General features: G+C 54.1%; 8 protein-coding genes across 8 annotated transcripts; 4 read left to right on the forward strand and 4 right to left on the reverse strand.

Moving 5' to 3' along the window:
- Positions 1 to 1038: 1038 nt before the first annotated feature.
- Positions 1039 to 2061, forward strand: CLG1 (cyclin-like protein; the record flags this gene model as incomplete). The annotated part of the gene is made up of 1 exon (XM_062949376.1): positions 1039 to 2061. One exon carries the CDS (start codon positions 1039 to 1041, stop codon positions 2059 to 2061), a length of 1023 nt encoding a protein of 340 aa, XP_062798114.1.
- Positions 2062 to 3800: 1739 nt separating this feature from the next.
- TIM54 (mitochondrial import inner membrane translocase subunit tim54) lies at positions 3801 to 6904 on the reverse strand. Its single transcript, XM_062941061.1, has 2 exons — positions 6579 to 6904; positions 3801 to 6513 (listed from the first exon to the last, which is right to left on the reverse strand). Exons 1-2 carry the CDS (start codon positions 6648 to 6650, stop codon positions 5200 to 5202), a joined length of 1386 nt encoding a protein of 461 aa, XP_062798115.1. The 5' UTR covers positions 6651 to 6904; the 3' UTR covers positions 3801 to 5199.
- On the forward strand, positions 3899 to 4721 carry QC764_609010 (uncharacterized protein; the record flags this gene model as incomplete). The annotated part of the gene is made up of 2 exons (XM_062949377.1): positions 3899 to 4653; positions 4682 to 4721. The coding sequence occupies 2 exons, from the start codon at positions 3899 to 3901 to the stop codon at positions 4719 to 4721; spliced, it is 795 nt and encodes a 264-aa protein (XP_062798116.1).
- Positions 5025 to 5676, forward strand: QC764_609020 (uncharacterized protein; the record flags this gene model as incomplete). Its single annotated transcript, XM_062949378.1, has 2 exons — positions 5025 to 5092; positions 5388 to 5676. 2 exons carry the CDS (start codon positions 5025 to 5027, stop codon positions 5674 to 5676), a joined length of 357 nt encoding a protein of 118 aa, XP_062798117.1.
- A 1354-nt stretch (positions 6905 to 8258) lies between the features above and the next one.
- CBK1 (Serine/threonine-protein kinase) lies at positions 8259 to 9506 on the forward strand (the record flags this gene model as incomplete). The annotated part of the gene is made up of 3 exons (XM_062949379.1): positions 8259 to 8485; positions 8588 to 8914; positions 8966 to 9506. The coding sequence occupies 3 exons, from the start codon at positions 8259 to 8261 to the stop codon at positions 9504 to 9506; spliced, it is 1095 nt and encodes a 364-aa protein (XP_062798118.1).
- Positions 9507 to 11048: 1542 nt separating this feature from the next.
- On the reverse strand, positions 11049 to 11795 carry sap62 (CWF complex protein sap62; the record flags this gene model as incomplete). The annotated part of the gene is made up of 1 exon (XM_062949380.1): positions 11049 to 11795. The coding sequence occupies one exon, from the start codon at positions 11793 to 11795 to the stop codon at positions 11049 to 11051; it is 747 nt and encodes a 248-aa protein (XP_062798119.1).
- Positions 11796 to 12207: 412 nt separating this feature from the next.
- QC764_609045 (uncharacterized protein) lies at positions 12208 to 13293 on the reverse strand (the record flags this gene model as incomplete). Its single annotated transcript, XM_062949381.1, has 1 exon — positions 12208 to 13293. One exon carries the CDS (start codon positions 13291 to 13293, stop codon positions 12208 to 12210), a length of 1086 nt encoding a protein of 361 aa, XP_062798120.1.
- A 472-nt stretch (positions 13294 to 13765) lies between these two features.
- QC764_609050 (uncharacterized protein) lies at positions 13766 to 15781 on the reverse strand (the record flags this gene model as incomplete). Its single annotated transcript, XM_062949382.1, has 1 exon — positions 13766 to 15781. One exon carries the CDS (start codon positions 15779 to 15781, stop codon positions 13766 to 13768), a length of 2016 nt encoding a protein of 671 aa, XP_062798121.1.
- Positions 15782 to 15824: the final 43 nt, after the last annotated feature.

Below are 15824 nucleotides of genomic sequence, written 5' to 3' on the forward strand. Positions count from 1 at the left end.
GCCCAGCACTCTTTTTTTTTTCTCCCCTTCTATCTCCAGGTCCCTCCTCCCCCTTCTCACCTCCCCCAACACCACGCCGTGCTCTCCTCCATTCCCCCCCTCGACCATCGCAGAATCCGCCAAGCATCGACCGACCGACCGACGAACGACCAAATTCAGTTTTGTGTTGTTCTTTGTTGTTGTTGTCACGACAGGATTCGGGTGGTGTTGGCCTTCGTTGTCTCGAACGGAATCCGGGAAAACAGCGCCTCCTCAGCGAGCGGTTTTTTCGGCCTTGGGTGTGTGTGTGTGTGTTGTTGTTTCGCCCACCAGCACAACAGCAACTCTTTTGGAGGATACCCGTCACTTCAACACCAGTGCGGATCGCGTGGTGCCATCACTTTTTTCCTTTAGGTCAGTACCTTGTTCTTTAAGACGTTGGTCGCCGGACCCTCGCTATCGGAAGAGGCGTCTTGAGTTTCGACCAACGACCACCACCACGCGCCCTGTCCGCCCATCCTCTCTTGTTTTGGTCTCCAGTTCTCAACGTTGACCTCGGCCACCCGCACCGGGCCGTAGTGTCATCAGCACACGCCACCGATCTACCACACATCTGCCTGCTGCCTGGGAACAAAACTCGTCTCGAGGGGACCCAGAAACGTCTTTCGCCTTTGCCAGTTGCTGCTTTTTTTTTTGGCCGGGGGTGTCGGACTGACCTTTTAATTCAACGCAGTGCTTCGACATTCCCTTTTCCTTTCGATCCTAGCGTTTTCCACGTTTCGACAGGCTTTCATTTGAGCCTTTGCTTGCCATCGCGAATTCGCAAGGCAACCAAGTCGCTGATCGACACCAACTCATCACTGTAGAGGATAAGACCTACACTCTATGGCTCAGAAAGCTTAGTAGATCTCGATCGCACCTCTCCCTTCGAGATCACCTCCTACGACACTTCGTGCTCTGGAAATAGAGCGCCTAGCCCGCCTTAGTCCAGCTGCTCGAGGCAGTTCGCCAACTCAGATCTACACTCTCCACCCTTCGATCTTGACTCATTCCATCAACATGCCTGGAGGCGTTTGCGCTGTTCTCGACTACGATGTCGAGCTCATGGCCGACTATGTTTCCGAGATGGCCACCCGCGTGGTGATGCCACGGAACACGGTGAACCCGGCTTTCCGGAAGTACGTCTCGGGGATACTGTCTTCGACTCGTCTTCCCCGGACTACCATTCTGCTCGGTCTCAACTACCTCGCCAAGCGCATCAACATGATGCCCGCTGGTGCAGTCCAGAACGAGGGCGAGATTTGGGGTCTCCTGACCATCGCTCTTCTTCTCGGAAGCAAGTTTCTTGATGACAACACTTTTCAGAACAAGTCTTGGTCGGAGGTCAGTGGCATCCCAGTTCGCGATTTGAACACTCTGGAATACGAGTGGTTGGCTGCCATCGGCTGGGTTCTCTACGTCAATCTGGACGAGAGCAAAGACTACAATGCCTGGCTCGACAATTGGACCGAGTGGAAGGAGACCAAGAAGCGCCAGCAGCACCAGGCCAGCCGTGAACGTCTTGCTGCTCTCGTCACCCCCATCGATACCGACGTTTCCCGTGCCCGCAACCAGCACGTGTACTCCTCTTGGCATCAGCAGCAAGTTGCCGAGTATGAGCGCCTGTCGAGCATGAAGCGTGGCCAGGCTACCCCTCCGGCCTACAGACACGAGCAAGCCTCGTGGGGTTATATGGCGTGGCCTCAGCCTACTGCTCCCTTGACGCCTCCCGATTCTGGCTACGGCACTCCCGAGTATACCAACTCGGCTACTTCTTGCAACTCGCACTACGCTGAGTGGTTTGACCGCGCCATTGTCGGTGGCTCCAACACCTCGAGGCACTACCAGCAACCCGCACCCGCTTACAGCGGATACCGCCACGCTGGGCAGAACACCCGCAATGCCGGCAATTATGGCGGCTTTTACAGCCACAACATTTGGGAACACCCCGGCCCCGACTGCACCTGCAGCAGCTGCGTTTCGGTTCACAAGCAGCCCTCCTATTTCTTCGCTCACAGCTATGGCCAGCCTGTTGCTGGCTAAGCGATTGTATTCACACCAATGCGCACATGAGCGAGCGCATAAAGTCAAGCTGGTGATGCCGTTGGCAGCCAGTTTTACAGATGAAAAAGGCGTTTACGCGGCGCCACTTATTCCACTGCATCGTCTGCTGGACACGGTTTCCTTTTTTTCGGCACATTAAAGAATCGATATATTGCATTCAGATACCCGGAGCGATGACGAGGCGGAACGATCAGGATACCCCCAAGGCGATGTGACACGGTCCATCAACTTTGCTATTCGCCGGTGTCCCAAGATTCTCTTGCCGCCAGTCATCCTTTTCTAATGACTTTCCTCTTCGGTATACGGTTCACTATTTCATACAGCGGCGTTTGCGGATTTTTATTTCACTTTCCTTTCGAAACCGGTTATAGAATCGACTCGGCCGACCAGCACCTCGCGCCGCGCCGACGACGGCAATCGACAGACCTTGCTTGCTTGGCACATGTTCAAGGCCGCAATGCACCGTGCGTGTGTGGCCCGTTCGTTATCAGATGAACTGAGTCGGCCGCATCGAGCGCCGCCCTTCTAATATCCCGCCCGTTTGGAGGGTCTGATCGCGCTGGTCTTTTTTTCCTAGCTTTATCAAAACCCGGCGGAACGCTTTTCGTTTAGAGCAACATACCCCTGGGCTTTTTCAGTCATACGTTCAAATGACACGGCGCCCAAACCAGACGGGGGCTTTTTTTTTCCTTGTCAAAAAGTTTTGTGGGGCATGGTACATATATTCTGCTTTTTCGTGGTGTCTTTGTTGGTTTTTTTCGGTTTTTTCGTGTTTGCGGAATTGGTTCAAGAGGTTCAAAAAGTTGGGCTCACCGTGTGGTCATGAGCATGTGTTTTTCAAAGCGATCAAAATGGGGGGTCTTTGCTGCTTTTCTTTGCCTATTTTTATTTTCTCTTGCATTGTGTTTATTATTATTCTTTGGCCAGTTACGGGCTCAAGTGGTGTTGTTGATCACTTGGACACGGATGGGAACAGGCTCTCAGCAGTATGGTTCACAATGCCGCTGGCTTGTTATCCCGGGACATGTTTGGTTTCATCGACGGTGGCTTCTAGAGGGGTGTTGGGGGCTTTTTACTGGCATTTCAAGGTAGAGCAGAATGGCCCGGGGAACAATCGGGGGGAGTATACGCTTGGTGTTGTGTAATTTCTTTTGGCTCTTCTTTTTTCTTGTCACAGTGGAATTTTCTCTTGATGACGGGGTAGGTTATTTGGTTCGGCGATTCCCAAACACAACGACTTGATGAGGGTTTGAGGGAAACGAGGGGAAATGGGATCTGGGAGAGAATGGAATGTCAGGCCAGACAGGCTGACGGCGACTTTGCGATCAGCAAGGTCTAACAACAAAATGGGTGGTCTGGCAAGCCAGATGATGGTCATGGGGTCGTGGGCCCGACGGTAATGATCGGAGAGGCAATAACGTGAGGGATTGAGATTTTTTCCTCGGCGTTCCCCAGGCAGTGTGGCAGCGAAGATGTTGCGAGCTCCTGGGATATTCTGCCAGCACCACCTAAGATAAAAAATAAATAAGAAGCAAAATTATGTGCACTATCTGTTCCTTATGCAATTGTGATTGTCTTGCGTGTGAGTGTGGTGTTGTTGTTGTTGTTGTTTTGGTGAGTCTTCGACCAGCCGGCAGCAGCTGTCACCCAGCTTATTTCAACGACATGTGTTGACTTGGACTCCATTCAACTTGTAACATCACATTGCCTTTTCATGAATTCTGGAAGCTGCTGTTGTTTTCAATTCAGTTGTTTAACATTACATCCCAATTCATACTAACTTCATCTTTTTCTCACCGCAACTTCACCCTCCATCATGTCCTCCCGCTTCGTCTCAGCCGGCTCAATAGACGCCACCACGGGCGAAGCCACCACCGAACACGCCGGCCCATCCGACTCCCAACAGCAGCAGCCACCACCCGTGAGCCAAAAGTCAAAGGAATGGGCAGAAGTCACCCAGCAGCTGGAATCCGACCGCCAGAGACGGATTCTCCAGGCGAAGCAAGCGCAGGAGGGAGGGGAGAAGAGTCTGTACGAGGTTCTCCAAGCGAACAAAGCGGCCAAGCAGGCCGAGTTTGAGGAGAAGAGCAAGTTGAAGAATCAGTTTAGGGCTTTGGATGAGGACGAGATTGATTTTCTGGATGAGGTTGAGCGCCGGAGGAAGGAGGAGGAGGAGAGGAGGAGGAGAGAGGAGGAGGAGGGGCTGAGGGCGTTTAGGGAGATCAAATCTTCTAGGGAGAAGGGGGAGAGTGAGGAGGAGGAGGTGGAGGTGGAGGGGTGGGATTTTGGGGGGGAGGGGGGGAGGAGGAGGAAGCGGAGGGCGGAGGGGAGGAGGTTGTTGGTCAAGAAGGTGAAGAGGGAGGAGAAGATGGATGATGCTGAAGGGTCGCCGGCAGGGAAGCCGAGTGGTGGTTTGGTGGGTGGTGGCTCTGGTGGCGATAAGAAGGCGACAGAAGTGGTGGTGGACAAGGCTGCAGCAACTGCTTCAGTTCCAAAACCAGCAGAAGCGCCAGCGGTTTCGGCCAAGAAGGCGGCTGGTGGTCTGGTGGATTATGGCTCTGATAGCGATGAGTGAGAGGTCAATTTGAGGTTTCTCAAGGCTCAGCTCTGCGTATGCCTACATCGGCGGTTGGGAATGACACGATCTGGGGTCTTCGCAACATCACACTGACGGACAGCAGCCCCATGTGCCATGTGCCATGGCGCTACAAAACCCAAAAACAGACACACAAGAGCCCCAACTCGTTGCCATACACGACACTAAGTTGGCCCTGCCTAAATTAAGCAGCACCACGTTTCAGTATCAATGGATAACTGGAATACAATCGGGAGAAGAAGTGGTGCTGTACGTATCTTGTAGCATTGAAGGGGGTTTAACATCGCAATAACACCAACACCAACCAAAGCCAAACAACCCAAAGGCCACCCCAACCGCCGCCCAAATGCTGACTGTCCTGTCTTGCCTTCCAAATAACATCCTCCTCAAATCTATAGCCGTTTCCCCCATCAGGTATGTATCGCCACGACACCATAGTATACACAACTCCCCACAAAAGCTAATGTTACACGCTAGGTACAATACGTCCTCCCTCCAGCATTGAGTCTGGCCATCAACCATTAGTCCACATCCTCAACATTACTCCTCTTTTCCTCTCCCATAACCTTCCCCTTTCCCCATCGATACAACTGCCTAAACTTCCCCTTTGTCCAACCCTCAATCTCCTCCTCAGGTACCACAATCTTGGCCACCCTCTCCACATCCTCCTTTGACAACTCGAACCTCCTCATCCGCTCGGCGATTCTAGGGTCCAGAACAAGAGGCCTGGCCCTGACAACCTCTGTGATACCAGCCTTTTCCCGCTCCTTGACATGCTCAGGTTCATCCCCAGCCTCTTTCCAGAGAGATTTGATCCAGTCCTTCTCCTCAAAGGCCAACACCTCTTCTTGCTCGTATTCCTGATCCTCTCCCGATTGTTCAGAGAAATGGCGGTAGTGAGCCAGGCAGACTGCGGCGACATCACGGCCGATTTCATCGGCGAGGTGCCGGCGGTTGAAGAAACGGTACAGACGGGTTGGCGTGGAGAGGAAGCCTAACAGGTGAGGTTCCCTCACCGGAGCGACGGGGGAGAATTCATTGGGGATGGAAGATGGGAGGGGGGAGGAGGGGTAATCGGCTGGTGTGTTGTAGGGACGGGGTTGAGGCGGTCGCTTGGGTTTGGATTCCTCCTCTTTCTTCTTTTCCTCCTCTTCCTTCTTCTTGTCCTCTTCTGACTTCTCGCTGTCGGATTCGGCTGTGGGGAGTGGTTCTGGGATGGGGAGTGGAGGGGCGGTTAAGGGACCGAGCCAGCCTTCGTGTAATCCTCTGAGGTATTCCTTCCATGTGTGCCTGCCAATGACGATGTCGCCCTTGATACCGTCGTAGTCTTTAATCCCGCGGATCTTGCGGTGAGCAGCGATGATTTCCTCCTTTGTGGGCTCGTCAGGGAGCTCGGGCTCAACCTCGCCGGAGTCGACTTGCTTGCGGTGGCGGCGGATCTTCTCGGCAGTGTAGGCGCGGACGTCGCCGTCTCGTCGGCCTTGGACAAACTCCCAGTCGAGGCCGGAGGCGGCGAGGATGGGCTTGACGTACTCGGTGTAGTGGTCTTGGGCGGTGCGGAGGCCGTCGCCGGGGGGAGCGGAGAGATAGATGGTGATCTTGCGGAGCTCGGAGAGGGCATTGTGGCTAGGCAGGGGCTCCTTGGCGAGGTGCTCGACGGCGTGTCTCCATTTCGCGATGGCTCGTTTCTTCTCGCGTTTGTCGTAGATGATGCCGGCAGTTATGGCGGTGGAAAGGGTCCAGAAGATCATCCAGTTTCGGGAAGGGAGCTTCTTTGGGAGGGCGGGGAGGCCCAGCATGCGGAGGGCCCGGTTTCTTTCGGGAGCTTTGGCAGCCTGAAACGTGGGAATTGTCAGTTGTGTGATCTTGCATTACAGTCTAGAGTGGAGATATTCCATACTTTCTCGGCCACCTCAGCCGCCGGCGGTGTTACCGGCGCCGACGGCTGCGCTGGTGGTGTTGGTTCTGCCATGTGTGGAAGCTTTGTGGTGGTCTATATTCAGAAGCACTATGAGCGCATTGGCCTTGACGCTGCCTCCAGTGGGCTTTTCAGTTGGACAAGAAACCAAGCAGTCTCAACAACTTGAAACTGGCAAGAAGGACACTGGCGAAGCCGGCTGTGGATTCCGTCGGCACGATACTGAGGTGCTCGCTGACGATATCGGTCCCTCACTGGAGTCAAATTTCCAGATGCTTTCTTATCGCGATAAGCCTGCCTTTGTGCACGGGCCACCATATGTGAGCTCATCGAGGTCCAAGCCAAGGACCAACCCAAGGACACCGAGGCCCTGCTACATTTTGAATACTGCATTGTATTCTCCTGAACCGACTTTATTTGTCAATATCCTCCAAACATAGCTAATCTTCGATTCTCCTTTCAAAGAGTCTCTTTCCTGCTCGTGGGCAGTTTTGGTTTATTCTGTCGATACAGATCCTGTGTAAGTTAACTACTACGGAGTACTCAAAAGCGGATCGGCGGTGCGGCCCGGAGGGAACTCTCCAACTGTCTGTTCAAAGTCCCTAAATAGCTGCCCAATATCGAACCTCTTTGTCGGTAAGCCCCGAGGCTGCAGGGCTTTCCGGGAAAATGCACATGGCCTAGCAAAGAATTGTTTGGCGAGCATCGGGACAGCAGACTGATGGGTGAGCATTGTTTCGAAACCCGAATTGTAAACGCATCAGGGGCTCTGTGAGGCGAGCCCCTGAAAGCCCAGATGGAGGATCACCAACCCCACTTCTTCAGAGCTTCAACTGCCCGCCAGGCCACACAGAGGGAGCTCTGATTGCACGATGCCAGCCGTGTGATATGCTGTGTAGCGCCAGAAGGGGGAAGTAAACGCAGCAGTGATGAAGAATCGTCGGAGCTGTTGATCCAGTCATTCATCCAACTTCACATATCCCCTCCAAGAGTCGGAGTCCCTGCCAGAATCCAGTGTCCAGTGTCCTAGCGTCTGATACCCCTCTTTGGCGCCTTCCTCAGGGCCAGCCTGCCAAATAATTTATTGTGAGGCACAGCGGTACACAATTATTTTACATCCCGTGTTTCTCAACGGTCGAGTCTTGAGCTTGGCCTGACCTCACCGACATCCATACCTACATAAACAAGGTGACTCTGCTGGCACAACAACAACATCAACAGCTTTCATCATCTGTCTTCCAGGTGGTTGCCACGTCTGAAAACAGCTTGACAAGAGACCATTCCCAACGCTAGTGTTGCACCCTGTCTGCCCCACCACTCGAGCGACCGCCCAGTGATCCGAGTCCACTCCCGTTTCCTCTCGCACGGTAACCTCCCCCCAGCGCCAGAGTGCCACCGCTCGACCCGACCCTTTGTCTTGTCCCGAGAAAAAGCAAAGCTCCTTTTTCATCTGCGACCCCTTTTTGCGAAAACACCATCCGGCACCTTCCTGTCGACAGTCTCTAGGAACCAGCAGTTGATCTGCCAGAGTCTACCGCCAGCAAGCCCGAGCGAGCAGAGCAGCCCTGCCGAGTTGGGTGCGCCCCCTATCTTCGATCGCCGAACCCGAACCCTTACTGTCCATCCATCACGACATCTTGACAACACACACGCGCCGCCACGATGGATAACCAAGGTAACCGTCTCTACCTGAACTTCGGGAACAATAACAACAACAACAACACCGATCGCCTCGCCGCCTCCGATCGCACGCAGTATCCCACCACTCCCTCCACCTTCCCCCAGCCCGTCTTCCCAACCGGCCCCTCTGGTCAGGCGCCGACCCCCCAGCAAGCCCAGCAAGGTTACCAGCAAGGCTATGCTTCCAACAGCTACTACAATCCTAACCAGTATGCCCCTCACTACCCTTCCCATCTTGCTTCCCAGGTCCAGAACTACAACTCTCCTAGACCAGGTTATGGACAGGCCCGCTCAACTACTCCTGGCTCTAGTAACGATCCCAACGCTGGACTGGCCCATCAATTTGCCCACCAGAACCTAGGCGGTGCCGGCAGACCCCAGAACTACAGTGCCCGTGGTCCTTCTCCAGGACAGCGCCCCCGTACGGCTAACAGCCAGGGCCAGCAGCCTGGCTACGGCAGCTACTTGAACGCGCCCCCGATGCCTTCGCAGAACTCTGGGCTTGAGTTTGCCCCCGCCCCCGAGCGGAACCCGGACAAATACGGCCCCAATGCCAACAACAACCAGAAGAAGTGCTCCCAATTGGCCTCGGATTTCTTCAAGGACAGTGTCAAGCGGGCTCGTGAGCGGAACCAAAGGTAGGCAGTGTGCTGGGTGACGGGTGGATGAAGCTAATCACGTCGGCGCAGACAAAGCGAGATGGAACAGAAGCTGAACGAGACCACGGATCCCCGCCGCCGGGAATCCATATGGGCGACTGGAGGCAGAAAGGAGGGCCAGTACCTCCGCTTCCTCCGAACCAAGGACAAGCCCGAGAACTATAACACCATCAAGATTATCGGCAAGGGTGCTTTCGGTGAGGTGAAGCTGGTTCAGAAGAAGTCGGACGGCAAGGTTTATGCCATGAAGAGCTTGATCAAGACGGAAATGTTCAAGAAGGACCAGCTTGCGCACGTTCGCGCCGAGCGTGATATTCTTGCCGAATCAGACAGTCCCTGGGTCGTCAAGCTCTACACGACCTTTCAAGATGCCAACTTCCTCTACATGCTCATGGAGTTCTTGCCCGGTGGCGATCTCATGACCATGTTGATCAAGTACGAAATCTTTTCCGAGGATATCACACGGTTCTACATTGCCGAGATTGTGTTGGCTATTGAGGCTGTCCATAAGTTGGGCTTCATTCACAGGTGTGTTCTTTTTGCTGGAGTCGTAACGGCGTTTGGATACTGACAGATGCTTCAGAGATATCAAGCCAGACAACATTCTCCTCGACAGGGGTGGTCACGTCAAGCTGACGGATTTCGGTCTATCGACTGGTTTCCACAAGCTCCACGACAACAACTACTATGCGCAGCTTCTGACGGGCAAGTCCAACAAGCCTCGCGACAACAGAAACTCGATTGCCATTGACCAGATTAACTTGACGGTCAGCAACCGCTCCCAGATCAATGACTGGAGGCGGTCGAGGAGACTGATGGCGTACTCCACTGTTGGTACTCCCGATTACATTGCCCCTGAAATCTTCACGGGTAACGGTTACTCTTTCGACTGCGATTGGTGGTCCCTAGGTACCATCATGTTCGAGTGCTTGGTTGGGTGGCCCCCTTTCTGTGCCGAGGATAGTCATGACACATACCGCAAGATTGTCAACTGGAGACAGTCGCTGTACTTCCCCGACGACATTCAGCTCAAGCCTGATGCTGAGAACCTGATCAGAAGGCATGTTAGATTGGCTGAATTCATGTCTGGTACATTGCTAACACACTCCGTAGCTTGATCTGCAACACCGAGAACCGTCTGGGCCGGGGTGGGTCTGATGAGATCAAGCGTCACCCCTTCTTCTATGGTGTTGAGTTTGAGAGCTTGCGCAGGATTAGGGCGCCTTTCGAGCCCCGCCTCACCTCCAACATTGATACCACCTATTTCCCCACGGACGAGATCGACCAGACCGACAACGCCACGTTGATCAAGGCTGCCCAGGCCGCTAGAGGCGCCGCGGCCAGCCAACAGCAGGAGGAAAGCCCAGAGATGAGCTTACCATTTATTGGATACACGTTCAAGCGGTTCGATAACAACTTCCGGTGATTGGGGAATTCTGGTGTCTAGTTGGGAAAGTGTATTCTGAGGTAGGGCATAATTCTTGCTCGCCGAGAAGAAGAGCTTTAGTTGGTGATGCAAATCTACAATCAGTTAACCCGATGGGGAAAAAAAAAGAGGAGGTTGGGTTTGCCTTGCTTTTGTGATCATCGAAAAAAGAGGAAAGAGACTTGTTGGCTCTGATGTACGCTCTGAACTGCATGTCTGTTTATTGTTGTGTACATAGTTGCATATCTACGCAAGCTGGGGGGTTTGAGAGGGGGGATGTAGGCATGGTACAGACAGCTGTCATGGGATCATCTCGAAGAGATGGATGTCTGTAGCTGAGCAATCCCATTGCCTGTGCAGGCAAGCCCTTGGCAGTGATGAATGTACAAAGTCGAATTGTCCATGAATTGCAGTCTCATTATGAAGGGTATCTATCATTAACTCGGTACGCGCCTGGAACACAGTCCGCTAATATCCCCTTTGCGATGTGTTAGCCTAGAGAACGGCGAGGCGTGTGGTTTCTTGAGGCCTTACAGCTTGCTCAAATTGGTGTCTTGCTTATTTCTCTCAACCTCCTGGACTGCCACTGCTTCGTCTGTGTGCCCTCATCCTTTGCTGGCTTTCAGACAGTCGATTTTCGCCATGATACGCCGGTTATTTCGAATCCATACCTCCTCCGCATCGTCTCTACCGCCTCCCCGTCAAGCCCGGCGCGGCATTGAACCTCTCCTCTCTCTCCGTCATAAACATGATCTGCACCCAATACTCCTTGCTATCCGGATCCCAAAACTCAAACTGCCTCCCGTCCTCCCTCTTGTCCAGCTCCCTGGCAGGAATCTTGAACCCGCAGGTTTCGTACGGTTCCGCCGCGACGAGAAGATACTGAAAATTCCTATCCGGCTCCTCCACCCTCTGCGTAAACGCACTCATGACCTGCCACTTGGGCGTAACTCCCACCCCGATATCCGGATACTGCAGCTGAAACAGCAAGCCCTGCTGTCTCGTGATCGGATCTCTGACCTTTGTGATTTTGTACCCCGGCCTCCCAATCTTGACAACATTCTTCCTTGGCCCGCCAGCGCCAAGACCCAAGGCAGCAAAGCCGGCGCCGACGACTCCGACAGGTAAGCCGGTAGTGGGATCGATTTCCCCTTTGCCCTCTTTTTGTTCCCTGGCGGCGCGGCGGGCGAGGTTGGTCTGGTGCTTTTTGCCTTGGGTGTGGGCGAGGTAGGAGCCGTCGTTCTGGTGGACCGTCAGGCAGAGGCGGCACTCGAAGGAGCCGAGGTGATTCTTGAAGATGTAGGGGTCCTTGTCGAGGTCGATTTGCTCGAGGGCGAGCTTGCGGAGGCGCTCGCGGCGGTCGGCGTTGGTGGCTGAGTGGGAGGCTACCCCGCCGCCGCCGAATTTGGAGCCGGCGCGGTTTTGGTAGTCCATTATTTCTTCGGTTTCGAGGTGGATTGGGGGGTTGTCGGGTTGGGGGAATGGGGTTGGTGCGGTGTGGTGGTCGTGATGGTGGTAGAGGAAGTGCTGAGAGGCGAGGCGGCAAGCTTCTGGATAAGACGTGTCGCGCCGCGCTTCGGGTGGCGGGCGGGTGGTGGCAGTTGGCGAGCAGCCCGTCCACTTAGACAGCAGTAGCTCCCCTTCTTCTTTTTGTCAACGATAACGATGCACCCATCTTCACTTGAACATCTGTTGTGGGAAACAGTCAATTCAATTCAGAATGCTATGCTAGTTTACTTCGTCTCTCATTTATTCCATTTCCTCAATCCGTCCTCAATGTCCTTATCGTCCTCGTCATTCCAGTTCATCATAGCTCATAACCCCAACCCGCCCTTCAACCTCCCCCTTACGTCAACCCAGCCACAACCACCACCACCACCCCCGCAATCGCCAACCCCATCGACACACCAAGTCTACCGCCCTCGCTGTATCTAGGCGGCAAACCCTGCGCCCACCCATCAGTATTCCCCTGAGGCCTAGGCAGTTGTGGCTGGTCAGGGTTGGGTTTGGCAGAAGGAGGGTAGTCGGGAGCAAGGACAGTCTTGAGCTCATGGGCGATCCCTCCAGGAGCGCACTGTGTCCCCTTTGCGGTGGGCATCACGGCGGACCAGATCCCTGAGCCGCAGCGCTGCCAGGAGGTGAGCATGCAGTTCCATTGGCCTTCGAGGCTGGGTGGGCAGGGGGTGCTGGGGGTGTAGGCGCCTGCTGGGAGGGGGGCGGGGGGTTCAAGGAGGGAGGAGCGGATGTGGACTTCTGGGTGGAATCCCTCGGGGCGGTGTTCCTCGGCGTGGTTCTCCTCCAGGCGGCTCACTTCAAGGTGGTCCCCTTTCGGGTGGTGGGTTTCCTCGGTATGGGATTGCTCGGGAGGATACTGTCCCTCTGGCTGGTGTTCTTCGGCATGGTGTTGGCCCTCCGGCCGGTGCTCCTCGTAGGATGGGCGGTGTTCTTTCTCTCTAAATTCGCGGCGTGGTCGAGGGAAGGAGATGTGATGGGCGGGTTGCTCAGGCTGGTGCTCTCCTTCCTCTCCAGACTCGTGATGGGGTTGAGAAACTGCCGGGTGATAGGCAGGGTGATCAGGGGCAATAGGAGGAACCTCGGCAGGACGCTGCTCCTCGGGATTGATAAGAGGGGAGGCGGCTCCCAAAGTGGCGAGGCAGAGGAGAGTTGTGATCATGAGGAAAGCCGGAAGCTTTCCCGGGCTTGATTGCACGGCCATTGACTTGTAACAGAACGGATTCCGGAAGAGCGCTGACGGCCGGAGGGTGGGAGTGGCCTTCTTGAGCTCTGGGCTGGGTCCGGAATGCGAGACGCTCGGTTCCGGGTGGGTCTTTTCTTGGATGTCGTTAATGGAGGTCATCTTGCGAGTTCGCTTTTCCGATTTGATAGGAGGTGATTGTTTCGAAAGTTGATCACAATGTAAGTAAGTGTACATGTGTGATTGACTGACTCTTTGTGCCGATGCAGAAACTTGGTGGGATGAGGGATGGCATCCGGGTTATATCACCATGCCACGGCCACTTCTTCGCGAAGGCTGGCGCGCAGTCACACATGTCTTACCTCCCACCCGAGCTGGGATAGAGATACGCGTTGCGCGCTTTCGAGATCACGGTGGACTTCATCCTGCCATTTTCTTTGGTAGGGTGGTGATGGTCAACACTGCTGGCCGGAGAGTTGTCCACGCTGGGGCTGTCATTCGATGGTCGATGTGCGCTATCCAACTGACTAGCCATTGGTTTGCGTCTACTGTGTGATTGGGCTGGCTTACTGACCGCCTTTGGGTCGAAAAGGTCAGTTGAGGCATTGCCGCGAGATAGTTGAAGCTTATTCAGAAGCAGCTGCCATATTGCCCGGCCTCCCTAAACTCTGCACCGATCACAAGAGCCTTCCTGAATCTTGTCGAAGCACTATGGCTGTTCAAACACAGCAGATTCAGACTCACCCGCTCCTCGAAGAAAATTGTCAAAGAATGCGGTATCCACGCCTTGCAAGCCCCAGCTCTCAATGGAACCTAGTTCAAAGGGTTGGCCGTCTTCTCCAAACGCATATGCTAGTCCTTCAGGCATGTCGGAACCTCGTCGAATCACTATCCCTCCCAAGTAGGGAATATGAATTCTTAGGATGTTGTCACCATCGCTTGTCGTTCCACCACACCCCAGCTCTTCAGCCTCTTCAGCTTGCTGTTCTGATTGCGAGCGATAGCTGCATATTTCTCCAGCAGCGGCTTCTGACTCGATGAAGAGTAGATGCCGCAACAAAGTCGCTATTCTCTTCGCTATAGCGTCTTCACCATCCACAGACATGCGCTCCATGGCTTCCAGTGTCGCCTCCAACATACCGCGATCACCCTGTCGTTGATGTGCTAGGAAGTCCAAGGCATCAAAACCCAGCACTCGCTGAACTTTTTGTCTATGTGAATCCAAGTGGGCAATACACATTGCCGTGCTGGCAATGAAAGCCAGAAAATCGATTCCATGGCAATACGAGCTGACTGGATTACCTTTCCGAAAAGTCAAGAAGCGCGTGATGACTTCTCGGCTTGCGGTAACGGCAGTAATCTTGCTGTAGTTACAGCTCAGGTCGGAGGCGGGTCTAAGCAAATAGGGAAGATGAAGCTGTGCCAGGAGGTGATAGTGAACTGCCTGGCTCATGAGATGAAGCGTCTTGTCCGGAGCCTCAAGATCGTCCTCGGCAGTGCGAGGCGCAAAGTCAGGGGTAAGCCACCACCGAGGTGGCATAAAAGCTGATGCTTTTTGGAGCAGGTCGTCAATCTCCTGCGTTGCGGAGATATCGTTGATGTCGTTTCTCTGTAGGATGTATCCGGCGGCAACGCAGTGAAGCCTCCGCAATTGCTCGGCTGGGGTGCATTTCTCCAACACTTTTGGTGTTGCGAAAGAGTTGTCAGATGAGCCCTGTGGAAGTCCAAGCATGAGCGAGAGGTAGCGGTCGGATTGCACTATTCGGGACCAGAGGTACTCAGGATCGATATTGGCCTCTGTGTTGGATGACAATGTGTTGAGGCATGTTTTCGCTTGTTTGCCGCGGTGAAGCCCCATCAACTGTGCCATCGTCATAGCCCGGCGAGTTGCACTCCATGATCTTCGTAGGTTTCCAGCTCTGTCGTGGTACATGCTTTCCATCATGATGCACTCGATGCCCTCTATTGAGTCAGTGAGCTGATCGTTACTTGCCACCATGCTAATGGCCCTCTCCACCGCTCGAGACATTACATCGCGGTATCCAGTGGCGCGGTTTTCCAACGGTTCGACACAGGATGCTGGTACATCTTGGAGAAGCAGACCCAGAAGTAAAGCCCTGCGAGCTATTAGAACCGGGTGTGCTCCAGGAGGCGGCTTTTGCATTGTATCCACCAACGACGGCTTGCTCGACGCTGAGGGGTTAGGTGACAAGATGCCACCGACTTTGAACAGGAGCTCCATGAGCGAGGTTTGGAGAGGAAGCTCTGATATCTGATCCAAGACACTCTTGTCAGGCCATGCCTCCAGAAGTTCAGTTGCGGTTCTTCTGAGCTCTGCTGTCTGCTGATTGTCTTCAGACTCCAGATTGCTGGGAAGTGGTGGCTGTTGAAAGTCCGGTGTTCTGTCCTCGGTATCCCTTTGAGCACTATTCAGGGAGTCGATCTTTCTGGCCAGGTTCTTGACCAGAGACTCGACTCGACCGAGACGGCCCTCAGTGTCGCCATTGATGTGCTGTGTAACAACATCAGGAAACTCCTGGCTGAGGCATGTTGACCGTCGTCGTTCACATGCATCGCAAACAGAGTTTGTTTCTACCGAAAATATGCATCGTACCTTCCTGCGCTTGCACTCCCAGCAGCTCTTTGTGCCTTTTCGAACTCTGAGCTTTTTTCTAGGGGGCTCGAGGTCGCTGATATACGATGGTTCGGAGATTCTGTTGATCATGTCGAACGCTCAAATACAGAATTTGCAAGCCAACCAGCTTGAT

The sequence above is a fragment of the Podospora pseudoanserina genome, chromosome 6 (assembly GCF_035222485.1).
Source record: "Podospora pseudoanserina strain CBS 124.78 chromosome 6, whole genome shotgun sequence".
NCBI lineage: Eukaryota > Fungi > Ascomycota > Sordariomycetes > Sordariales > Podosporaceae > Podospora > Podospora pseudoanserina.

Excerpts from the sequence above, each read along its gene's own strand:
- TIM54 (XM_062941061.1), bottom strand. The coding sequence starts at position 6,650 with ATGGCAGAACCAACACCACCAGCGCAGCCGTCGGCGCCGGTAACACCG. Across the intron at positions 6,514-6,578 it reads CGGCTGAGGTGGCCGAGAAA|GCTGCCAAAGCTCCCGAAAG; the intron begins GTATGGAATATC and ends CCCACGTTTCAG.